This window comes from Ranitomeya variabilis, chromosome 4 (assembly GCF_051348905.1).
Source record: "Ranitomeya variabilis isolate aRanVar5 chromosome 4, aRanVar5.hap1, whole genome shotgun sequence".
In the NCBI taxonomy this organism is placed as follows: domain Eukaryota; kingdom Metazoa; phylum Chordata; class Amphibia; order Anura; family Dendrobatidae; genus Ranitomeya; species Ranitomeya variabilis.
The window spans coordinates 629107697-629134093 of NC_135235.1; the positions used below are offsets into that span (position 1 = coordinate 629107697).

The 26397-nt window shown below is 44.2% G+C and overlaps 1 protein-coding gene across 1 annotated transcript in view; it reads right to left on the reverse strand.

Moving 5' to 3' along the window:
- The window catches only part of LOC143768138 (uncharacterized), a 164675-nt gene that overhangs the window by 61295 nt on the left and 76983 nt on the right, over window positions 1-26397 (reverse strand). Inside the window, exons 16-18 of the mRNA XM_077256825.1 lie at window positions 9041-9061; window positions 7235-7363; window positions 6928-7107 (exon numbers count right to left, since the gene is read on the reverse strand). Coding sequence (XP_077112940.1) covers window positions 6928-7107; window positions 7235-7363; window positions 9041-9061 — 330 coding nt within the window. The remainder of the gene's footprint in view (window positions 1-6927; window positions 7108-7234; window positions 7364-9040; window positions 9062-26397) is intronic.

Sequence of the window (26397 nt, forward strand, 5' to 3'; positions counted from 1 at the left end):
CGTGCCACATAAGAGGTGGGTACACAAAATGAGAATGCTGGATCTGGGGGAAAATGTGTGTGAATGGGTTAGTAACTGGCTTAGTGATAGAAAGCAGAGGGTGGTTATAAATGGTATAGTCTCTAACTGGGTCGCTGTGATCAGTGGGGTACCGCAGGGGTCGGAATTGGGACCTATTCTCTTCAACATATTTATTAACGATCGGCTAGAAGGTTTACACAGTAAAATATCGATATTTGCAGATGATACAAAACTATGTAAAGCAGTCAATACAAGAGAAGATAGTATTCTGCTACAGATGGATCTGGATAAGTTGGAAACTTACATCTATACATCATGGCCTCCTGACGATCCGCTTTGGTGAAACGCGTAGAGGCGTTCAGCTTATCTTCTTTCCGATAAGTATCGGTTCTCATTCCCTACCCATATGCTTGCTAACACTGCTATGAAGTCTTCGGCTGAAGGCTATAGTTTCTAATTGCTGTTTTTTTGTCCTGCTTGTGGTGCATCTGCACACTGTGATGGCCTTTCCTATTAGCCTATTATTATCAATAGGGCTTTTCAGGGTAAGCCGTCGGTGAGTGGGGGCGCCATATCCGCTGCACAGTAGGGTGCCAACCCCCACAGTCAGGCAGGATTGATATCAACAGGGTTCAGGTTGAGTGAGATGTCTTTTTGAGCACGAGCACATTTCTTTTTTTGGTTTTTCACTTATTGTCTCAGTCCGTGTCTCTCACCCTGCTAAAAAAGGAGCCCTATATGTGCAAAATATATACTCAATTGCTCCTTTATTTGTTCTATCATTTCCTTGTTGGTTACAAGTGAGAGTGAGCATGAGCCACTTTGCCTAGGGCATATTGCAGGAGTGATAGGGTCAGCCGCCGACGAGTGGGGGCGCCAATCTCGTTTTTGTGTATAGGGTGCCAACCTCCGCTGCCAGGCAGAGCGTGATATAGGATCCCTATCTCAGGGTTAGAGTAGAGAGCACGGTTATGTGTTATATGTGTTTATCTGTTGTAGTTGTGTCATGGTTTTAATCCAGTATAAATAAAATTTGATATTTTTAATCATTTCATCAATAAGGAATTAAGGTTATTTGCTATACTAGATCTAATTTTTGACCTTTCTGCTGGTTATCAGCATTTGTTTACGAAGTTGGAAACTTGGGCCGAGAGGTGGCAGATGCGGTTTAACAGTGATAAACGTAAGGTTATACATATGGGAAGAAGGAATCAATATCACCATTATACACTGAATGGGAAACCACTGGGTAAATCTGACTATATATTACTTCTTACCTTTTCGTTTGACTGTCACTTTCCAATAGTGGGTTATATTTATCTCTGTATTTACATCTAAATATACAGTATATATATAATGCATGTCAATTTACTTTGCTTGCAAGCACTGGTGGCGCCATCTCATGGCTAACTATGATTTTTGTTATGTATCACATTGTTTTTTATTGAGATATTAATAAAAGAAAATTGTGTTCACTATTTTTGTGTACTTTGGTCACTCACACCTTTTCTTTATATGATTTCATTTGGTGGTGTAGAACCATACTTTACAGTCCTAAATTTTTCATTATTGCCTTTATTTCTGCATTTTTCACTTGATGCTTTATTTTGTGTAAGGGCTCCTTTCCACTTGTGAGATAAACGTCCGTGTCTCACATGTGAAAACCAAGCTGTGGCGCCGGCACTCCAGAGCGGAGCGTGCGGCTGCATAGCAATACATGGAGCTGCACGCTCCGCTCCCAAATGCCGGCGCCAGAGCTTGGTTTTCACATGCGAGACACGGACGTTTATCTCGCAGGTGGAAAGGAGCCCTAAGGATGTCTTCTTAGGGGACCACGGCCCGAGCTGGAAGAACACAGTACTGCTTCAATGACCGTCACTGAAACCCCAGAGACGTCTTAAAGAATCCAGGTTGGGACAATCGGGTCACCTAGCCACATACTTCACTACTCTCGGTTAGCTTCCTAAGCTTGTCGTTACCTCCTCTCTGTGGGGGCCAGACAAAAGTGAGGGTACACTGGTGGAAGTAGTTGGCCCTGGAAGCAGCTCTAATCCTGGCGAGTCAGCGGAAGGGTGAGATTCTGTAATTTGCACCATCTTGGGTATTTGTTGGGATAGTTCTATATGCTATTGTGTGTTATCTGAGTAGTGTTTTGCCCACGGGAAGAGAGAGTGGGTGTTCAGTGGTATAAGCTCTGGTCCATGCAGTCTTTTTAAAGACAGCTGGGCCAGCAGACGAAAGCAGCCACTAACCCTGTGTCTCTACATCAGATTTATATTGGGTTTCTAGATTTGTATTTTTCCACACTAAACAATGCTTTTATTTATTTTATTTTACCAAAAAAGCTTTGGCTTCACCATATTTTCAGACCTATTTTATGGTGTGGCAGAATGACAAAAAAACAGCACTTCAGGAATTTTAAAATGTGGAATGTTTTCTACAAATGATTTATTATATAGGTGAGTTACAGTATTTGAATTTGCTTTTCAATAATAGATATTTATTAGTAATTACATACATTTCCTAAGCACCATTTAGTGCTCTAAGTTACTGTCCCTTTCTCATGTAGACATGACACTTTACTTTGCATTTGTTGCATTTTTTTTGGTTCTACAGTTTATCAATAAAATAAGTAGCAAAAAAATACTTTAATTCAGAAATAAAAATTATTTATGATTAAAACATTTCTCAAATTTTTAATGAAAATGGCTTCTCCCCTGTGTGAATTCTATGAATTGTAACATTTGGTGATTTCTGATTAAATCTTTTCCCACATTCTAAACATGAAAATGATTTCTCCTCATGCGAATTCTCTGAAGTCTAATAAGTTCCGATTTATCTGTAAAATATTTTTCACATTATAAGCATGTAACTGTCTTCTCCCCTTGGTGATTTCTCTGATGTTTAGCAAGTTCCATATTGTAAAACATTTCTCATATTATGAACATGAAAATGGCTTCTCACCTGAGTGAATTCTCAGATGTGTAATAAGACTTGTTTTCTGATTAAAGCATTTCCCACATTCTGAACATGAAAACGGCTTCTCCCCTGTGTGAACTCTATGATGTGTAACAAGATGTGACTTCTGATTAAACCTTTTCCCACATTCTAAACATGAAAATGCCTTCTCCCCTGTGTGAATTCTCAGATGCCTAATAAGATCTGATTTCTCTGTAAAACATTTATCACATTCTAAACATGAAAATGGCTTTTCCCCTGTATGAATTCGCTGATGTTTAGCAAGATTTGATTTCTGATTAAAACATTCCCCACATTCTAAGCATGAAAATGTCTTCTCCCCTGTGTGAATTCTCTGATGTCTAACAAGTACTGATTTCTGTTTAAAACATTTCTCGCATTCTGAACATGAAAATGTCTTCTCCCCTATGTGAATTCTATGATGCTTAACCAGATTTGTTTTATAATTGAAACATTCCCCACATTTTGAGCATGAAAATGTCTTACCTCCTGTGTGAATTTTCTGATGTCTAACAAGATCCGATTTCTGCTTGAAACATTTCCCGCATTCTAAACATGAAAATGGCTTCTCCCCTGTGTGTGTTCTCTGATGTCTAACAAGTCTGGATTTAATGGTATAACTTTTCCCACATTCTGAACATGAAAATAGTTTCTCCCCTGTGTGAATTCTCTGATGTCTAACAAGTTTCAGTTTCTGTTTAAAATATTTATCAGAATCTGAACAGGAATATGTTTCCTCTATATGATTTCTTTGCTGTTCATCATCACTTTTGCAATTTTTATTTGACTTAAAAGTCTGCGATGAATATGAATCAGAGGATAGGAGCTGTTGAAACCGTTTAGATAGATTTTTGCTGTGAAGGGTGGGAGGTATATCTAGGATAATTGCATACTCTTCACCTCTATCCGATGTGAAATTGTGATCATATGCTTTAAAGTCTGAAACTTTCAGATGTTCCTCTGACCTCCTGGTATAGTCACCTGCCAAGAATAAAACAGATTTTATTATATTTCACTAATAGTGCCCTGAAATATTAAAGAGGTTATTCAGGAATTGTATTATTTTTCTTTATGAATTTAAGAACTAACAGGAAGTTAGTTGCTAGCAATCTGTCTGTTCTGCTGCGGGATGACCTCTGCCGACTCAGCTGGTGACTCTCCTGCTTCATTTCTCTTCTCTTCAATAGAACAGCATCTTCTCTTCCGGTCTGCTCTCATGATGGGGCGTAACTGTAAAAGTCATGCTAATTAACAGCCAGCTCCCTGCATCTATGTAGCGGAGAGCCGGCTGTCAATCAGCATGACATTGGTAGTGACGTCCGTCAACAGAGCACAGCGAAAAAGAAGAAGCTGCTCTGTAAACGTGAAATTATCGGAAGAAGGGAAATCACTGGCAGAAGCAGTCTGTGACTGCTCAGAGGTGGCAGAAATTAACGCCATGCAGAACAGGTAGGTAGTTAAAAACGCCAAAATAATTACAGTTCATGATAACCCCTTTAAGTATACTAAATGATTGATATATTTTACAACCCAAATTTGAGATTAGTTTCTTTGTTTCCCAAATGAGCAAATAAAATATAATAAAAAAACACATTTGTACAAACTGTGACAGAGTCACTGGGGAAGTGATGAAGGAGAGATAAGTGTCACTGTGCATGATGGTGTCAGCGATGTAAAACCATAGTAGTTTTCTCCAGCACACTACGTGTTGGGAAGTTTAAATTAAAGTTATATTACGGGCTGGTTTTATTGGACCTTAATAGGGCAGGTGGGAGGGGGTCCACCGTATCACCACATGAAGAGTCCTGACAGAACCTGTGTGATGTTAAGATCATGTGATCAGTCAGATGATGGAGGAGTCACAAGGTCTGGGCTTAAATGGCTGAAGGACAGAGCTTTCAGTGTTCAGTGTGTGCCTGGAGAGGGAGCACTCCAGGGAAGTGTGTGCTAGACCTGATTCGTGGACAACTAGCTAGCTTTTGGATTCTTCCTTAATTTGTGAATAACTTAAGCATGCCAGACTGTTTTACTTCTCTTTAACCCCTTCACGACATGCGCCGTACATGTCCTTTGATGTGGGCTCCAGCAATAAGCCCATGTTTCCCGCCACATGTCAGCTGTTTTGAACACCTGACATGTGCCCCTAACAGCCGCAGGTGGAATCGCGATCCACCCGCGGCTGTTAACCCGTTAGATGACACTGTCAATCTCTGACATTTGCATTTAACGTGATTGCGCAGGAAGCTCCTTATTAATCCCGCCCATTGGCACCCGTGTCACATGACCACAGGTCGCCAATGGGTTGGCATGACAACTGCAGGAAACCCCTGTGGTTGTCATTGCCGAATTGCTGAGCGCCACCCAGCGGTCATCGCTCATAGCAAGTCAGCATTTCTACACACAGGCGATCTGATCATTGCCTGTGTGTAGCAGAAGCTATCGGGTTATCGCAGCTTCTAGTCTCCCATGGAGACAATTGAAGCAAGTGTATAGTAAAACAAATGTTTTTTACAAATATTAATATTCGTCCCATCAAAATAAAAAATACACATATTTGGTATCGCCGCGATCAGAATCGCCCGATCTATCAATATAAAAAATTAATCCGGACGGTAGGTGTGAGGATTACACTAAGCAGACAGACAAGGGAAGATAGACAGGGATCAATGAAAACTACTATCATACAAAATACACTCACCAAACAACAGAGTAATATACAGGGTAGGGTAAGGTGAAACCAAATATAAGAGGAGGAGGAAGAACACGCAAACAAACTCCACGCAAAAATCTCCAGAACAATGCAATTGTCCAACTGCTAACTCCAAACCAGGTAGAATTAACTATCACTGGTAATTCCCCAAAGCCAGTGGTAAGCATGTATAACAGAGGGGAGTGTCCAACACAGTACAGCTGAGGCAATCCAGAATGGAGAGCTCCAGGAGATCAACTGAACTGATTAACCCTAGCAATGCCAGAGCTAAAAAGAAACCTGCACTGTTTAGTAAGATGGTGAAGCAGTTCTGAGCAGTGCAGGAGTTTGGGTGACCAGATGCCGCAATCCTCTAGCCCCCCTCTCTGTTGCTGTATCCCCGTGACAGCTTTCTTACAGCTAAGTTGCTGCTCCAAAATGTTACTCCGTGCATCTTTCACCTGCCTGTAGCAGTGTAAGCCCAGTAAGCCCAGAATAGAATATATGGATTTGGCTCTTTTTTTCCATGTGTTAAAAAGCACAAGTTCAATTTTGTTTTTTTGAAACTATACTGATAAAATGACCGTATTATAAAAAATAGTAAAAAGAACAGCGTTTATTTCTGCCAGTTAAAGATACATCAAAAAGTCTGTGTGAATATACCCTAAAAAAATTGAACACATAATTGTGTGATCCTATGACCTGAGTAGAATCTGCGACTTTTCTGCATTTAGTGGTCACTAGTCACTTGTGCGGCTATCTGTAGGAATCTCCTCTTAACACCGCTCATCACCCTTCATATATATCTCTGTAGTATTATTATGGGTCAGATCATCACATGGAAGAAGAGGATGGGGACATCTCACTGGTGTTGTCCTCTCACTGAATAGAACTGGAGGAAACATATACAGGGATTGAATTAATTCTTTGCATACAGATAGGAAGTGCTGCGGAATATGTTGGCGCTATATAAATAAAAATTATTATTAAAATTATTATTATAGGCCGTGTGTATTTAGTCCTGTATATTACCTGGTGATGTGAGGGGCTGGGGAACCTCCATCATGACGTCCTTGAACAGATCATTGTGTCCTTCTAAATACTCCCACTCCTCCATGGAGAAATAGATGGCGACATCCTGATACCTTATAGGGACCTGCACATACAATGATACCGTCATCCCCCGATCCCTCCATAGCGTTACTGTATAATGTCCCAGCATTCCCAGCAGTTGTCACCTCTCCAGTCAGCAGCTCAAGCATCTTGTAGGTGAGTTCTAGGATCTTCTGGATATTCATGTCTTCATGTATCAGGGGGTGAGGTGGAGGCTCCGTGATTGGGCTCAGGGGTCTTCCCCATTCCACAGACACAGGGGCCTGACAGCGCTCACTAGAGGTCTTCTTTACTACTGTGTAATCCTGGTTATGGAGAGACACATTAATAAATCTCACTACAGACATTTCCAGAGTCCTCACCTCTCCAGTTCTGTCCATGTTATTCCCATAGATAAGAATGATGTAATGTGACGTCATCAGGATCTCTCACCTCTCCAGTAAGCCGGAAGAGGATCTCTAGGGTAAGGTGTAATATCCTCTCCGCCATCTTGTCCCTATCCCGGTCCATCCTTGATGGGTCAATCAGGAGAATTATCTTATATAGAAGATCTCCACTGAGAGGATCCGATATTGTAGGAACCTGAATGGGGAAAAGATGATGATGTAACATCATAAAGATCCCATGTAATCCTTCAATTACTATAGATCAGACCTGAGCAAAGTGCAGTCTGCAGGCCACATCCGGTCCTCTGGCTGTCTCAGTCCGGCACGCGGACCGAGAAAGCTGTGGGGCTGAAAACCTGAGCTTCTCGGGCCACACCGTGCCCGCCCGCTCACGCGCTGTCTCCCGCAGTCAGCATTGGTGGAAGAGAGGCCTCTGGACACTTCCTCCACCAATCAGAATGTGAAACAGCTGACGCGATGACGTCATGTCATCTCGTCAGCTGTGTACCGTCGGACAGTCAGCACATCGGAGACAGCAACAGAAGCAAGGAGCCTGGGAACGGAACCGAGGTGAGTATGTAGTGTTTTTTTTTTTCATGTCTATGAACATGGGGATTCTATGGGGTGAAAGTGGGCATTCTATGGGGTGAACATGGATTCTATGGGGGTGAACATGGGGATTCTATGGGGGTGGCATGCAGCAGATGGGGAGGCTATGGGGGTGACATGCAGCACACGGGGAGGCTATGGGGGTGTCATGCTGCACACGGGGAGGCTATGGGAGAGTCATGCTGCACACGGGGAGGCTATGGGAGTGTCATGCTGCACATGGGGATGCTATGGGGGTGGCATGCTGCACATGGTGAGGCTATGGGAAGGCTGTATACTGTCATGCAATATATGGGGAGGCTGTGTGGGGCTTAATCAGTATATGGGGAGGCTGTATCAGTATATGGGGAGGCTGTGGGGGCCTCATGCAGTATATGGGAGGCTGTGTAGGGCTCATTCTGTATGTGGAGACACTGTGGGGCTCATGCTGTATATAAGAAGGCTGTGTGGGGCTCATTCAGTTTATGGGGAGCCCTTGTGGGGCCTCTTGCAGTATATGGGGAAACTGGGGCTCATGCAGTACATGGGGAGGCTGTGTGAAGCTCATGCTGTACATGGGGAGGCTTTGTGGGGCTCATGCCGTATATAGGGAGGCTGGGTGGGGATCATGCCGTATATAGGAAGGCTGTATGGGTATCATGCCGTATATAGGGAGGCTGTGTGGGGATCATGCCGCATATAGGGAGGCTGTGTGGGGATCATGCCGTATATAGGGAGGCTGTGTGGGGCTCATGCGGTATATAGGGAGGCTGTGTAGGGCTCATGCCGTATATAGGAAGGCTGTGTGGGGCTCATGCCGTATATAGGGAGGCTGTGTGGGGATCATGCCGTATATAGGGAGGCTGTGTGGGGCTCATGCCGTATATAGGGAGGCTGTGTGGGGCTCATGCCATATATAGGAAGGCTGTGTGGGGCTCATGCCGTATATAGGGAGGCTGTGTGGGGATCATTCCGTATATAGGGAGGCTCTGTGGGGCTCATGCCGTATATAAGGAGGCTGTGTGGAGCTCATGCCGCATATGTAGTAGGCCGTGTGAGGCTCATGCTGTATATAACGGCCGTGGGGGGGGTGGTTCAAAGATATATAGAGGGATGTCAGCATACTTAACATACTTAATTTTGCTCAATATTAAGTGATACAATTAATATTAATAAATTAATATTGAGTAGTATTAATTTCAAGCTATTAGTTCGGCCCTCCACAACAGTCATGGTCTCGTATGTGGCCCCTCAGGAGAATTACCGTAATTGAATGGGTAGGAACCTGAATGAAACAAAAATATTAAATTATACATAAATAACGCCCCTTATGTGAGGAAGCCAGTCAGGCGAAACGGCGCTGTCGGGGTCGCTGTGGAACACTCTCTGCTGTGAGTTCACACTTATGTAAGTTTGTACTATTCGGCATTATTTTTGGGCACGGTCCAGTTTTTATACCACTATGCACTTTTTTCCAGTTTGGCTTAGGTATTGGGAGTTCATATACAGGCTTACACAGCCATGGAGTATGTAGGAGATTTTTTGTTTCCACTATAGTCCTGTTACATTACTTATAACTCCCAGTCCTTCACAAATTATATCTGAATAGTGCAGTTGGTGTGCATATTGGTACAGTTAGCCTGTAGAATTTATTGCCTATTTTTGTATTTCTCGCACTGAGTTGTTGTTCCCAACTATTTTAATGAAGAGGTTTTCCTGTTGTATATATTATTTTAATTGTTGTTAATAAAAAGATATATTTTAATTATTGCTAAAAGGAGGTGAAGAAATATCGGATTCCAGTGGTCACCCTGAGATGCCCTCGAATGATTGCTTCCGTAGATGGCAAGTCTCTGCAGGAGTCCGTCTCTATGGTTACTGAGGAGGTAACTCTGCAAGTTGGAGCTCTACACCAAGAGAAGATTGCTCTCTACGTCCTGCCCAACTTGTCACATCCCCTTCTGCTCGGTCTTCCTTGGCTTCGGACTCACGAACCTGTCTTGGATTGGCATTCTGGTGAAATTCTTCAGTGGAGACATCCATGCCAAGAGAGGTGCTTAGTTTCAGTCTGTCCGGTTACTGTTTCTTAATCTTCCTCTGGTCCTGTGGGCTTGTCTCTGGCCTATTGGTCTTTTTCTGATGTCTTCGATAAGAAAGAAACTCATCGGCCCTATGACTGCCCTGTTGAATTACGCCCCAGGACCACGCCGCCCAGAGGCCGGATCTATCTATTATCTCCTGCTGAGACATCCGCCATGTCCGAGTACATCCAAGAGAACCTCGCTAAGGGTTTTATAAGAAAATCCTCCTCGCCTGCTGGTGTCGGTTTTTTCTTTGTAAAAAAAAAGGACGGTTCTCTACGGCCTTGCATCGACTACAGAGGTTTGAATGACATCACGGTAAAGAATAAGTACCCTCTGCCATTAATTCCTGAGCTCTAAATCGTCTGAGAGGGGCTCGGATTTTCTCTACGTTGGATCTACGTGGAACCTACAACTTCGTACGTATTTGCCCAGGGGCTGTACTAGCTCAAAAGGGTGCTTCTACTCAATACTGAGCAAAGGGTCTGAATCCTTCTGATAATGTGATATTGCAGTTTTTCTTTTTTTATAAATTTGCAAAAATGTCTACATTTCTGTTTTTTTTTTCAGTCAAGATGAGGTGCAAAGTGTACATTAATGAGAAAAAAAAAGAACTTTTTTAAATTTACCAAATGGCTACAATGAAACAGAGTGAAAACTTTCCGTACCCACTGTAGCTACTGCCGACAGTGGAGGTTTCTGCGTAGCCCCCATCGAGCTGGAAAACTGACCCTGCAGCTAAGACTGTGACACTTCTAATCTCTGGTGCTGCCTGGCCACTGAACCACCTAGGTCAGGTTTGTCGCCTGATCCCAAAGTGTGCAAATTGGTTCAATACTGGTGGGAGAGAAGAAAAATAAAAAAATTATTTGGGCCAATTGTAATGTGACACTAATCAATATACACAGACTTACCGTGGGGGAGGATAGTCAAGAGGGGCTGGGTCAGTACCAAGATGGCTCTTAATAGACGGGGGAAAAAGCGTAGCAACAGTCTAAGGTCAGGGAATCAGGAAGATAGTGGATCAAAACATAGGGGTAAGTCAAACAGATGGTCAGAAGGTAATTCCAAAGATATCAGCTCAGAGCACAGAGCTGACAAATACACCAATAGGGCAGGATTACAATTGGCAAAGGTCTGGCAGTTGTCAGAGTTCTAACTAGCCCTCTAATTACCTGGGATAGATAGGTAGCAAGAAGGCAGTCTTCAGAGATAGGGATCTTATACACGGCTCAAAAAAATAAAGAGAACACTAAAATACCACATCCTAGATATCACTGAATTAAAGGGAACCTGTCACCCCGTTTTTTGAAGATGAGCTAAAAATAGCGTTACATAGGGGCAGAGCTGGGCGTTACAGTAGTGTCTTTGTGTGCCTTTATAACCTACCTAAGCTGCCGAAATACCTTTGTAAAGTCGCCGTTTTCTGCTGTCACTCACGCTGGTCTGGTCATATGGGCGTGGTGACAGCGCTGTTTCTCCCCCAGAAACCTGCTCATCATTACGTTGGTGGCGTAGTGGTGTGCGCATGTCCAAAGCGAAGATCCACTGTACAGGAGATTCAAAACAGCGCGGTCTTCACTATTCGCCGTTTACCAGTGGGCGCGGCCATCTTTCCTGTGGCCGCGCATGCGCAGATGGAGTGCTCTGCTGCCCGGGGCTTCAGGAAAATGGCCGCGGGATTCCGCACGTGCGCAGATGGAGATCGCGGCGGCCATTTTCCTGAAGCCCCGGGCAGCAGAGCGCTCCATCTGCGCACGCGCGGCCACAGGAAAGATGGCCGCGCCCACCGGTAAACGGCGAATAGCGAAGACCGCGCTGTTTTGAATCTCCTGGGCAGTGGATCTTCGCTTTGGACATGCGCACACCACTACGCCACCAACATAATGATGAGCAGGTTTCTGGGGGAGAAACAGCGCTGTCACCACGCCCATATGACCAGACCAGCGTGAGTGACAGCAGAAAACGGCGACTTTACAAAGGTATTTCGGCAGCTTAGGTAGGTTATAAAGGCACACAAAGACACTACTGTAACGCCCAGCTCTGCCCCTATTTAACGGTATTTTTAGCTCATCTTCAAAAAACGGGGTGACAGGTGCCCTTTAAATATTTCAGTTGCAAATCTTCATTCTTTACATAGTGGAATGTGTTGAGAACAATAAAACATAAAAAAAAATCAATGTAAATCAAAATTAATATCCCATGGAGGTTTGGATTTGGAATGATATTCAAAATCAAAGTGGAAAATCAAATTACAGGCTGATCCAACTTCAGCGGAAATGCCTCAAGACAAGGAAATGATGCTCAGTAGTGTGTGTGACCTCCTCTTGTCTGTATGACCTCCATACAATGCCTGGGCATGTCTCCTCCGAGACCTGGATTAAAGCATGAGTCAACTCCTGGGCAGTCTGCAGTGCAACATGGCGTTGGTGAATGGAATGAGACATGATGTCTCAGTTGTGCTCCATTGGATTCAGGTCTGGGGACAGGGGCAGGCCAGTCCATAGCATCAATGCCTTTATCATGCAGGAACGGCTGTCACACTTCAGTCACATGAGGCCTAGCATTGTCATGCATCAGAAGGATCCCAGGGCACCAGCATATGCTCTCACAATGAGTCTGAGGATATAATTCTGGTACCTAATGGCAGTCAGAGTACATCTGGCTAGCACATGGAGGGCTGTGCAGACGTCCAAAGAAATGCCTCCCCACACCATTACTGACCCATTGCCAAACCGGTCATGCTGGAGGATGTTGCAGGCAGCGGAACGTTCTCCAGACTCTGTCATGTCTGTCACATGTGCGCAGTGTGAACCTGCTCTCATCTGTGAAGAGCACAGGGCGCCAATGTCAAACCTGCCAATCTTGGTGTTTTCTGGCAAATGATTGTTGCCCTGCATGGTGTTGGGCTGTACGCACAAATCCCTCTTGAGGACGTCGGGCCTTCATACCACCCTCATGAAGTCTGTTTCTGACAGTTAGAGCAGACAAATGGCTGTTAATGGCCTGCTAGAGGTCATTTTGCAGGGCTCCAGCACTGCTCCACTTGTTCCTCCTTGCACAAAAAAGGAGATAGCAGTCCTGCTGCTGGCTTGTGTCCTCGAACGGCCCCCTCCACATCTCCTAGAGTACTGGCCTGTCTCCTTGTATCTGCCCCATGTTCTGGATACTGTGCTGACAGACACAGCTACCCTTCTTGCCACAGCTCGCATTGATGTGCCATGCTGGATGAGCTGCACTACCTGAGCAACTTCTGCCTCATGCTACTGTACCTCTAGGGGTTAAAACAACGACAAAATGCAAAACTGACCAAAACAACAGCCAAAAAGGATGAGAACAGAGAAATGATCTCTGGTCGCTACCTGCAGAACAACTCCTTTATAGGGGGTGTCTTGCTGATTGCCTATCATTTCTACCTGTTGTCTTATTCATTTGCACACCAGCAGGAGAAACTGATTCACAGTGTTGCTTCATAACAGGACAGTCCAAAACAGAGAAAAGCAAATTCGGTACTGCTGCACTAAGGTGGTCTCTAAAACAAATCTATAGAGACCATTCACACACTGTGTTCATGTCACACACCCCGGGGAACAGGTGCTCAATCCTGTGTGAATATAGAGTCCAATTGCACAGTAAAAGAAAAAAGGAACGCACTCACCATTACCAAAAGTGAAAGTCTTTATTTCATGGATAAAAAAGCATATGCTCGGGAGCAATGTAGAGTGCGAACAATGGCTGTTTCACGCTCCTGCGCTTCAACGGGTCCTGATGGCTGTATCCTTTACCTGTTGAGTAACTCCACATCTGCTTCTATGACCCCTTCACATGTACTGCTTAGATGGAGAAAACTGTCCTTTCTGCCCAGCTTAATATTTCTTAGGACACTGACTGATGATGGGAATGCTTCAGACCCCCTTAATGAAGAAGAAAGGAAACCATAATGATGTTGTCTGAGAAAATTCTGAAATCTTGGTTTCCGGGAACGGGCCAACACCTTTGTAACGTCTCCCACACAGGTTGGAGTTCTCTGTAGTTCAAAATTCTGGGTCCAACTGATGCTGGCCAACTGCCCTGAAAATATTGGCTATCTACAGTTAAGTCCATATATATTTGGACAGAGACAACATTTTTCTAATTTTGGTTCTAGACATTACCACAATGAATTTTAAACAAAACAATTCAGATGCAGTTGAAGTTCAGACTTTCAGCTTTCATTTGAGGGTATCCACATTAAAATTGGATGAAGGGTTTAGAAGTTTCAGCTCCTTAACATGTGCCACCCTGTTTTTAAAGGGACCAAAAGTAATTGGACAATTGACTCCAAGGCTATTTCATGGACAGGTGTGGGCAATCCCTTTGTTATGTCATTCTCAATTAAGCAGATAAAAGGCCTGGAGTTGATTTGAGGTGTGGTGCTTGAATTTGGAAGGTTTTGCTGTGAAGTAAACATGTGGTCAAAGGAGCTCTCCATGCAGGTGAAACAAGCCATCCTTAAGCTGCAAAAACAGAAAAAACCCATCCGAAAAATTGCTACAATATTAGGAGTGGCAAAATCTACAGTTTGGTACATCCTGAGAAAGAAAGCAAGCACTGGTGAACTCATCAATGCAAAAAGACCTGGGCGCCCACGGAAGACAAAAGTGGTGGCTGATCGCAGAACAATCTCCATGGTGAAGAGAAACCCCTTCACAACAGCCAACCAAGTGAACAACGCTCTCCAGGAGGTAGGCGTATCAATATCCAAATCTGTCATGAATCCCCAATGGCTAGGGATAGCACAGGATAAGCAAAGAATAATAAATATCGGACGAGCTCTAGGGTGATGGAACCTGGGCTGACCGCTGCCCTACGCCTGACAAACGCAACTAGAGATAGCCAGGGAGCGTGCCTACGTTGGTTCTAGACGCCACGCACCAGCCTAAGAGCTAACTAGTACTGCAGAGAAAACAAAGACCTCACTTGCCTCCAGAGGAATTAACCCCAAAGGTATAGTTGCCCCCCACATGTATTGACGGTGAAATGAGAGGAAGGCACACACATAGAGATGATGTATATAGCTTTAGCAAATAGAGGCCCGCTAAAAACTAGAAAGCAGAATGACACAAAAGGGGACTGAGCGGTCAGCAAAAAACCCTAATCAAAAAAACCATCCTGAGATTACAAGAACCCATGTGCCAACTCATGGCACATGGGGAGAACCTCAGTCCACTAGAGCAACCAGCTAACAAAGAGACATTCTAAGCAAGCTGGACAAAAAAACAAACAACTGAAAATCAGCACTTAGCTTATCCTGAAAGATCTGGGAGCAGGTAGGCAGGAACCAAACAGAGCACATCTGAACACATTGATAGCCGGCAAGGGAAATGACAGAAAGGCCAGGTAAAATAGGAAACACCCAGCCTCTGATGGACAGATGGAAACCAAAGGCCGCAACCCACCAAAGTCACCCAGTACCAGCAGTAACCACCAGAGGGAGCCCGCAAACAGAATCCACAACAGTACCCCCCCCTTGAGGAGGGGTCACCGAACCCTCACGAGAACCCCCAGGGCGATCAGGGTGAGCTCTATGGAAGGCGCGAACCAAATCAGTCGCATGAACATCGGAGGCGACCACCCAGGAATTGTCCTCCTGACCATAACCCTTCCACTTAACCAAATACTGGAGTTTGCGTCTGGAAACACGAGAATCCAAGATCTTTTCAACAACATACTCCAATTCTCCCTCCACCAGCACCGGAGCAGGAGGCTCGACCGAAGGAACAACAGGCACCTCATACCTCCGCAACAACGACCGATGGAACACATTATGAATAGCGAACGATGCTGGGAGATCCAAACGGAAAGATACAGGGTTAAGAATCTCCGAGATCCTATAAGGACCGATGAACCGAGGCTTGAACTTAGGAGAAGAGACCTTCATAGGGACAAAACGAGAAGACAACCACACCAAGTCCCCAACAAGAAGTCGGGGACCCACGCGGCGACAGCGATTAGCAAACTGCTGAGTCTTCTCCTGAAATAACTTCAAATTGTCCACCACCTGATTCCAAATGTGATGTAGCCTGTCCACCACCACGTCCACTCCAGGACAATCCGAAGACTCCACCTGACCAGAGGAAAAACGAGGATGAAACCCCGAATTACAAAAAAAAAGGAGAGACCAACGTGGCCGAACTAGCCCGATTATTAAGAGCAAATTCGGCCAGTGGCAAAAAAGCAACCCAGTCATCCTGATCAGCAGAAACAAAACACCTCAAATAAGTTTCCAAGGTCTGATTAGTTCGCTCCGTCTGGCCATTCGTCTGAGGATGGAATGCAGACGAGAAAGACAAATCAATGCCCATCCTGGCACAAAACGTCCGCCAAAATCTAGACACAAACTGGGATCCCCTGTCAGAAACGATATTCTCCGGAATCCCATGCAAACGAACCACGTTCTGAAAAAACAAAGGAACCAACTCAGAGGAGGAGGGCAACTTAGGCAAGGGCACCAAATGAACCATCTTAGAAAAGCGGTCACACACAACCCAGATAACGGACATTTTCTGTGAAACCGGGAGATCAGAAATAAAATCCATGGAAATGTGCGTCCAAGGCCTCTTCGGGATGGGCAAGGATAACAACAACCCACTAGCCCGTGAACAGCAAGGCTTAGCTCGAGCACACACTTCACAAGACTGCACAAAGGTACGCACATCCCTAGACAAGGAAGGCCACCAAAAAGACCTGGCCACCAAGTCTCTTGTACCAAATATTCCAGGATGACCAGCCAACACAGAAGAATGGACCTCGGAGATGACTCTACTGGTCCAATCATCTGGAACAAACAGTCTTTCTGGTGGACATCGATCCGGTTTATCCACCTGAAACTCCTGCAATGCGCGTCGCAAGTCTGGGGATACGGCGGACAATATTACCCCATCCCTAAGGATACCAGCAGGCCCAGTGTCTCCAGGAGAGTCAGGCACAAAACTCCTGGAAAGAGCATCTGCCCTCACATTCTCTGAACCCGGCAGGTATGAAACCACGAAATTGAAACGAGAAAAAAATAACGACCAACGAGCCTGTCTAGGATTCAAACGCCTGGCAGACTCAAGGTAAATGAGATTCTTGTGATCAGTCAAGACCACCACGCGATGTTTAGCACCCTCAAGCCAATGACGCCACTCCTCAAATGCCCACTTCATGGCCAAAAGCTCCCGATTACCCACATCATAATTGCACTCGGCGGGCGAGAATTTTCTAGAGAAGAAAGCACATGGCTTCATCACCGAGCCATTAGAACTTCTCTGTGACAAAACCGCCCCCGCTCCAATCTCGGAAGCATCAACCTCCACCTGAAAAGGAAGTGAAACATCTGGTTGACACAACACAGGAGCAGAAGAAAACCGGCGCTTAAGTTCCCGAAAGGCCTCCACGGCCGCAGGAGACCAATCAGCAACATCAGCACCCTTTTTAGTCAAATCAGTCAAAGGTTTAACAATACTGGAAAAATTGGCAATGAACCGACGATAAAAATTAGCAAACCCCAAGAACTTCTGAAGGCTCTTAACAGATGTAGGTTGTGTCCAGTCACAAATAGCCTGAACCTTAACGGGATCCATCTCAATAGTAGAAGGAGAAAAAATGTACCCCAAAAAAGAAATCTTCTGGACTCCGAAGAGACACTTTGAGCCCTTCACAAACAGAGAATTGGCCCGCAAAACCTGAAACACCTTCCTGACCTGTAGAACATGAGACTCCCAGTCATCAGAAAACACCAAAATATCATCCAAATACACAATCATAAACTTATCCAGATATTCACGGAAAATATTGTGCATAAAGGACTGAAAGACTGACGGAGCATTGGAGAGTCCAAAAGGCATTACCAAATACTCAAAATGGCCCTCAGGCGTATTAAATGCGGTTTTCCACTCATCACCCTGTTTTATCCGCACCAGATTATACGCACCACGAAGATCTATTTTAGTGAACCACCTAGCCCCCTTAATGCGAGCAAACAAATCAGTAAATAATGGCAATGGATACTGGTATTTGACTGTAATCTTATTCAGAAGGCGATAATCAATACAAGGCCTCAGGGAACCATCTTTCTTTGCCACGAAAAAAAAACCTGCTCCCAGAGGGGACGAAGATGGACGAATATGTTCCTTTTCCAAGGACTCCTTAATATAATTCCGCATAGCAGTATGCTCTGGCAGTGACAGATTAAATAAACGACCCTTAGGGAACTTACTGCCAGGGATCAATTCTATAGCACAGTCACACTCTCTATGAGGAGGGAGCGAATTGAGCTTAGGCTCCTCAAAAACATCCCTATAATCCGACAAAAACGCAGGGATCTCCGAAGGAGTAGATGAAGAAATAGAAATCGGAGGTGCATCATCATGAACCCCCTGACATCCCCAGCTTAGCACAGACATTGTTTTCCAGTCCAGGACAGGATTATGAGTTTGTAACCATGGCAGACCAAGCACTAGTACATCATGTACATTATACAGTACAAGGAAGCGAATCACCTCCTGATGAACGGGAGTCATGCGCATGGTCACTTGTGTCCAATACTGCGGTTTATTCATAGCCAATGGTGTAGAATCAATTCCCTTCAGAGGAATAGGAACTTCCAGAGGCTCTAGACTAAAACCGCAGCGTTTAGCAAATGACCAATCCATAAGACTCAGGGCAGCGCCTGAATCCACATAGGCATCGACGGAAATGGAAGACAGTGAAAAAATCAGAGTCACAGACAAAATGAACTTAGACTGCAGAGTATCAATGGCAAAGGATTTATCAACCCTTTTTGTGCGTTTAGAGCATGCTGATATAACATGAGCTGAATCACCACAATAAAAACACAAACCATTTTTCCGCCTATAATTTTGCCGTTCACTTCTGGACTGAATTCTATCACATTGCATAGTCTCAGGTGCCTGTTCAGAAGACACCGCCAACTGGCGCACGGGTTTGCGCTCCCGTAAACGCCGATCAATCTGAATGGCCATAGCCATAGACTCATTCAGACCTGTAGGCGCAGGGAACCCCACCATAATATCCTTAATGGCCTCAGAAAGACCATTTCTGAAGTTTGCAGCCAGGGCGCACTCATTCCACTGAGTAAGCACCGACCATTTCCGAAATTTCTGACAATATATTTCCGCTTCATCATGCCCCTGAGAGAGGGCTAATAAAGCCTTTTCAGCCTGAAGCTCTAGGTTAGGTTCCTCATAGAGCAATCCCAATGCCAGAAAAAACGCATCCACACTGAGCAATGCAGGATCCCCTGGTGCCAATGCAAATGCCCAATTCTGAGGGTCGCCCCGTAGGAACGATATAACAATCTTGACCTGTTGAGCAGGGTCTCCAGAGGAGCGAGATTTCAAAGAGAGAAACAATTTACAATTGTTCCTGAAATTCAGGAAGGTAGATCTATCTCCAGAAAAAAACTCTGGAATAGGAATTCTAGGTTCAGACATGGGAGTGTGAACAACGAAATTCTGTATATTTTGAACCTTTGCCGCGAGATTACTCAGGCTGGAAGCCAAACTCTGGACATCCATGATAAACAGCTAAGATCAGAGCCATTCAAGGGTTAAGAGGAGGTAAGAAGCAGCTAGACAGCAATTAAGGGCTAGGCAGCAAAACTCTGAAGGAAAAAAAAAAAAATATTTCCCTTGACACTTCTTTTTCTCCTGCTTCAGCCCAAACAATTAACACTTTGTGGGCCGGCTATACTGTCATGAATCCCCAATGGCTAGGGATAGCACAGGATAAGCAAAGAATAATAAATATCGGACGAGCTCTAGGGTGATGGAACCTGGGCTGACCGCTGCCCTACGCCTGACAAACGCAACTAGAGATAGCCAGGGAGCGTGCCTACGTTGGTTCTAGACGCCACGCACCAGCCTAAGAGCTAACTAGTACTGCAGAGAAAACAAAGACCTCACTTGCCTCCAGAGGAATTAACCCCAAAGGTATAGTTGCCCCCCACATGTATTGACGGTGAAATGAGAGGAAGGCACACACATAGAGATGATGTATATAGCTTTAGCAAATAGAGGCCCGCTAAAAACTAGAAAGCAGAATGACACAAAAGGGGACTGAGCGGTCAGCAAAAAACCCTAATCAAAAAAACCATCCTGAGATTACAAGAACCCATGTGCCAACTCATGGCACATGGGGAGAACCTCAGTCCACTAGAGCAACCAGCTAACAAAGAGACATTCTAAGCAAGCTGGACAAAAAACCAAACAACTGAAAATCAGCACTTAGCTTATCCTGAAAGATCTGGGAGCAGGTAGGCAGGAACCAAACAGAGCACATCTGAACACATTGATAGCCGGCAAGGGAAATGACAGAAAGGCCAGGTAAAATAGGAAACACCCAGCCTCTGATGGACAGATGGAAACCAAAGGCCGCAACCCACCAAAGTCACCCAGTACCAGTAGTAACCACCAGAGGGAGCCCGCAAACAGAATCCACAACACAAATCTACCATAAAGAGAAGACTGCATGAAAGTAAATACAGAGGATTCACTGCATGGTGCAAGCCACTCATACGCATCAAGAATAAAAAGGCTAGACTGGACTTTGCTAAAAAAAAAATAAAAAAATCTAAAAAAGCCAGCACAGTTCTGGAAGAACATTCTTTGGGCAGATGAAACCAAGATCAACCTCTACCAGAATGATGGAAAGAGAAAAGTATGGCGACGGCGTGGTACAGCTCTTGATCCAAAGCATACTACATCATCTGTAAGACCCGGAGGCAGTGTGATGGCTTGGGCATGCATATCTGACGATTCGGTTACCTGCTGAAGCCTCCAAACAAATGCACCAGCAGAAGCTGCGCAGCACTAGCTGGCATTAGCCGCAACAATTGAATTAAGCGGCACTCAGCTGCTCCATTCAAAGTGTTTACATCCGTCTTCCACTTGAGCAAATAATAGCTGATCGGTAGGGGTGCTATTGTTGACTTATCGTGTAGATAGGTCATCAATACCTATGGCGAAACAACCCCTTTAAAGAACTTGAAAAAAGTTGAATACACTCCTGGAAAACTTTAGAGTATTATGCACATCTATTCAAGAAAACTAGAGTCTGTGGTGTACTTCTGCTTCAAGGCTGTAGGATTTAATACAAATCAAATTTTTGGGTTGAATCAATAGATCAAACTTGGGGAAATTTGCTGATCTAGTGATCAGGATAACTCCTTATCCGAATAGCTGTAGCGCTTACCGAATAGCTGCCTCAGTAACCCGGCTAACTGGAGCGCTCCCAATGATTAGCTGTTTGGCGCCGTAGCTGCGTGTGTCGCGGATGTGTGACAGTCACAACAAACAGACTCTTCAATTCATGTGTTGTGACTGTCACACAGCTGCGACACATGCAGCTAAAGAGCCGAACAGCTGACTATCGGTAGCGCTCCAATTAGCTAGGTTACCGAGGCAGCTATTTGGTAGCGCTGTAGCTATTCAGATAAGCTCTTATCCCAAGCTATTCGATCAACCCTAATAACTACTTTAAAGTGTTTAAAATATAGACTGCTTGACAAATTTTATTTATGGGCGCAATGGATGACAATGTCTGGGGCTTTAAAATGTAAGGCGCCTATTTAAGTAGCTGATCAGCTTTAACTGACTCTCGGATGCTTCTAAATTAAACATTATATATTCTAAATCTGCCACTATCATCTTGTGTGCTTATATCCATTCTTCAAAAATGTTGCTCACATCCCATAACGATTTCTGAACTTCAAAAGATTGCAATTATGTCTCCTATATTATTTTCTGATACATGCTGCCAGAAAAAACCCAATGAGTTTGACAGAAGCAAGTTTTTTTCATTTGGCCTTGCTGGTGGCACAGGATGTTGAAGCCAGGTTTGATTGTTGGGTTACTGGAAATAAGTCCTGGGTATTGCTGCTTTTCATAGCCTGAGAGCAGCAGAACTCATAGGAGAGGTGTTTAACTCATCGCACATCCAGCAAAGCCGTCAGCTTTTTTTTTTTTTTTTAATCTTTTCATACAACTGTCATGATTACAAATTTGCCCTTTAGAAACCATTACCAAAATAACTTATGAATAAGTTGATTGCGTGACACAAAGATTTTTTTCTCAGACCCATACACTTGCATTGCTGATTTTGATCTGACCCAATGGATCAAAATTGGAAATGTCTCCGATTTTTTCCATGGTCCATAAAAAAAAACAGACATGTGCACAGCCCCATAGAATATCATAGGTACAATCCATGAAAACCACAGATAGCACTCATACGATAACGTGCACGAGCCCCAAGTGTTACCGTACTTTACTGGGGGTAATCCAGGGATTGAGAATGGGTTGTCCGAGTAGTGGATAACCCCTTTAATAAAAGTTAGATGACACCTGTCACGTCTCTTGCGGCCCCCAAATTGCCACCACTATCTGTCATGGCCTCCCAGTGCAGGACTTATGTGAGATTTCTTGCAATGAAGCTATGACGGGGCAGTGAAGAAGAAAGGTGACCTGACTTGGTCAAATCGCGGGGAACAGACGCAGCATCGGATGAGTACTTTCTATTTAGCAAGTAATAAGCTGCTCTATAGAAGTGTTCATGGAACAAATAATAGGAGAGTTAAACTGTATTTACACTGCAAGATAATCGTGAATCAGCGTTGAAAGAAGCATTCGATCATCCAATGAACAAGCAAAACTCTTGTTCGTCAGGCGAAATGATCTTATCTGCAGCAGAAAAAAATCATCTTCTCTGCAACTCATAGGACTCGCGATACTGAGAACTATTACAGACTGTGGGCAGTGAACGATCTAGTGCGCATCCTGTGCCTTGGTCTGCCTGTGTAAACAGGCATTTAGCCCCTTAAGTCCATCATGGCCGGGTGTCAGTTTCTGCAACAGGACGGACTGTATCCGTCATGCATTTAAACTATCACGGCGTGTAAACATACAGTGATAGTTCAGTGCCGACAGCTGTCTGTGACAGCGGAGAGGCACGGGAAGAGGTGCAGGGTCGGTCCCCGCGCCCGGATCACTGTGATCGCACAGGGGATGCTGAAATATCAGCACTTCCTGCCCAATCAATGCAGCAGCTCAGCTCTGCCAGTGGCTGAATGTCTGCACAAACAGCTAGGAGCGCAACATTCAGGAGGGAGGCAGAAGGAAGGGAGCTCCCTCTGTCTTCAGATCGGCGCAACGTCATCACGGGGTCCAACCGTTGCCATGGTGACTCGGGGTCATCATGATGACCCCCGGGTCATCAAGCTACAGAAAGCTTCTGAGACTATGCTCACAGCATGGTGTCAAAAGCTTTCAGTATACAGATTGCAGTAAGGCTCAGTGCACATTTATCCTGCACTCTACAGTGAGCGCTTATATCAGGGTTTCCGTGTAAATCTCTGAAATATGTGATTCAGACAGAACCGCTGGTGGAAGATTCCCTATAAGGAGGCAGATGGAGGCACTCTGGAAAACACTTAACCTGTGATACGGCGGTGTCCGTCATTTTAGGCGTGCATTAAAACATGGTCCACCATAGTTTTGTGCACCTCTGAAAGGAAGAACAAAGCTGAACAGAAGCCAGACAGAGTCCATAGTAACTCTGCTGCCTCATTATAGTGAATGGATCCATCGGGGGTTTCATCTGTCACGTAACTCGGAGATTTTGATGGAAACCCCAAAGTATGTGCTCAGCGTAGAGTGCTGGATAAATGTGATCGCAAACATTGTGTAAAATGTTCCCAATAAAAGATTCAACTCAATCCAAAAAAAAAACAACAAGTCCCCTCTCAGGTCCGTTATCTGTTAACAGAAATATAGGAGGCTTCCACGTTACTGGCAGCACAAAAGCTCTGGAAAGGCAAAATGGCTCATTGCCCCAAAAGGAAATTCAGCAAATTTTGTGCTCCCAAATCTAAATGCCTCCTCCTTTCTGAGCCCCAGTGTGCATAAACCACCATTAGCGTTTACATTTGGCAGGTGTATAATAGAACTAGAGCGAGTACAAAGGAGGGCAACAAAATTAATAAAGTGGATGGTGGAACTAAAATACCCAGAGAGATTAGCAAAATTGGGATTATTTAATCTAGAAAAAAGACGACTGCGGGGCGATCTAATAACCATGTATAAGTATATAAGTGGACAATACAAATATCTCTCCGAGGATCTGTTTATAGCAAGGAATGTGACGGTCACAAGGGGGCATTCGGTTTTTCCACCAACATAGAAGAGGATGCTTTACTGTTAGGGCAGTGAGAATCTGGAATTCCTTGCCTGAGGAGGTGGTGAACTCAGTCGAGGGGTTCAAGAGAGGCCTGGATGTCTTCCTGGAGCGAAATAATATTGTATCTTACAATTATTAGGTTCTGTAGAAGGACGTAGATCTGGGGATTTATTCTGACGGAATATAGGCTGAACTGGATGGACAAATGTCTTTTTTCGGCCTTGCTAACTATGTTACTAGGGGTATAATTTCCAAAATGGGGTCACTTGGTGGGGGTGAGGGATTCTGCTCTCGTGCACTTAGGGGGCTCTGTATAAGGAGTCTGCAAACTATTCTAGGAAAATCTGCGCACCAGGAGGAAAATAGCGCTCCATCCCTACTGAGTCTCTCCGTATGGCTAAGCAGTACTGTACAGCCAGTGTATTTCTATATTTAGGAAAAATTGTGGGACAAATTTTGGTGCCAGTTTTACCCACTTCTTGAGTGAAAGTGTTAAATCTGGGGCTAAAACTAAATTTTTGTGGTAAAAATGTAATTATTTTTCCTTCACTGCCCAATGGTATAAAATTCTGTGATACACCCTTGGTATCAATATGATCATTACACCCCTAGATTAATTCATTGAGAGGTGTAGTTTGTAAAATGGGGTCACTTATGGGACGTTCTACTGTTCTGGAACCTGAGGGGCTCTCCCAGTGGGTCATGGCACCCTCAAACCAGAATAGTAAAATCTGCAGTATAATATGGCGCCTCTTCCCTTCGGAGCTTTGCACTGTGCCTCAAAAGTAGTTTTCACCCACACATGGGGTATTAGCACACTCAGGAGAAATTGCATAACACATTTTTGGGCCCATTTTCTCCTGTTGCCCTTGAGAATATAAAAAAATTGGGGCTAAAAGAAACATTTTGCAAGAAAAATATGTTTTTTTTTAATTTTCTTAGCTATGTTATAAACTTCTATAAAGCAACTGGTGGTTCACGATGCTCACCAAATGTAACATGGCGTCCGCTCTCGATTTCAGCCTACTTTACGTTCAAAACATGAAATGGCGCTCCTTCCCTTCTGAGCCCTGCCGTTCGCCCAAACAGTGGTCTTCCCCCACACAGGGGGGTATCAGCATACTCAGGAGAAATTACAAAACAAATATTGTGGTTCATTTTCTCTTGATAACCTTGAGAAAATAAAAAAATTGTGTCCAAAGTTTTTCCTTCCACATTGCTACAATTTTTGTGAAGCACCTGAAGGGTTAATACACTTCTTGAATCTGGTTTTGAGCAGTTTGAGGGGTGCAGTTTTTAGAATGGGGTCACTTCTGGGTATTTTCTGTCATATCGGCCCCTCAAAGTCACTTCAAATGTGAGGTGGTCCCTAAAATAATGGCTTTGTAAATTTTGCTGTAAAAATGAGAAATCGCTGGTCAACTTTGAACCCTTATAACGTCCTGACAAAAAAAAAATTATGTTTCAAAAATTATGCTGATGTAAAGTAGACATGTGGGAAATGTTATTTATTAACTATTTTGTGTGACATATCTCTGTGATTTAGGGGCCTAAAAATTAAAAGTTTGAAAATTGTGAAATTTTCAAAATTTTTACCAAATTTATATTTTTTTCATAAATAAACACAAGAAATTTTGAAGAAATTTTACCACTATCATAAAGTATAATATGACACGAAAAAACAATCTCAGAATTACCGGGATCTGTTGAAGAATTCCAGAGTTATTACCTCATAAAGTGACATTGGTCAGATTTCAAAATAAAGGCCTGGTCATTAACCTACAAAGTGGCTTGGTCCTTAAGGGGTTAAACATGCCGCCGGTCTGTCCATGTAAGCGGACGCTTTAGGAATAATAATAATCATAACAGCCTGTACTTTATTAATGATGCAGTAATAGGGTTCTGACAAATAAATGCAGCAGTCTGGGGATCCGGACAAGTTCCCTTCATTCAGTAAGTAATAAATACCCCAGAATGGCACAGGCGAATAATAAAAATGTTACGGATTTTGGAATGTAAGACTGGACAGTACTAAAAGGGTTAATGTCCCCTGCCCCCGCCCAGTAATGGGGAATCTCCAGCACCTACCTCCACCTGCAGAGCCGCACACCACATATATGGCTGTTCTGTGCGCACAGGACCTGTGATGAGGTCACAGGAGGGGAGGAGTCAGCGGTCACATGATCAGAGGCCTCAGTGTATGCAGGACTCTGCTGTGCTGGTTGTCATGGTGCTGGAAGAGGGGAAGTTTATGTGTGGGGTCAGGAGGGGTTTACAGTGTGTATGTAGCAGAGCTGTGTGTGTACGAGGTGTGCGGAGCAGA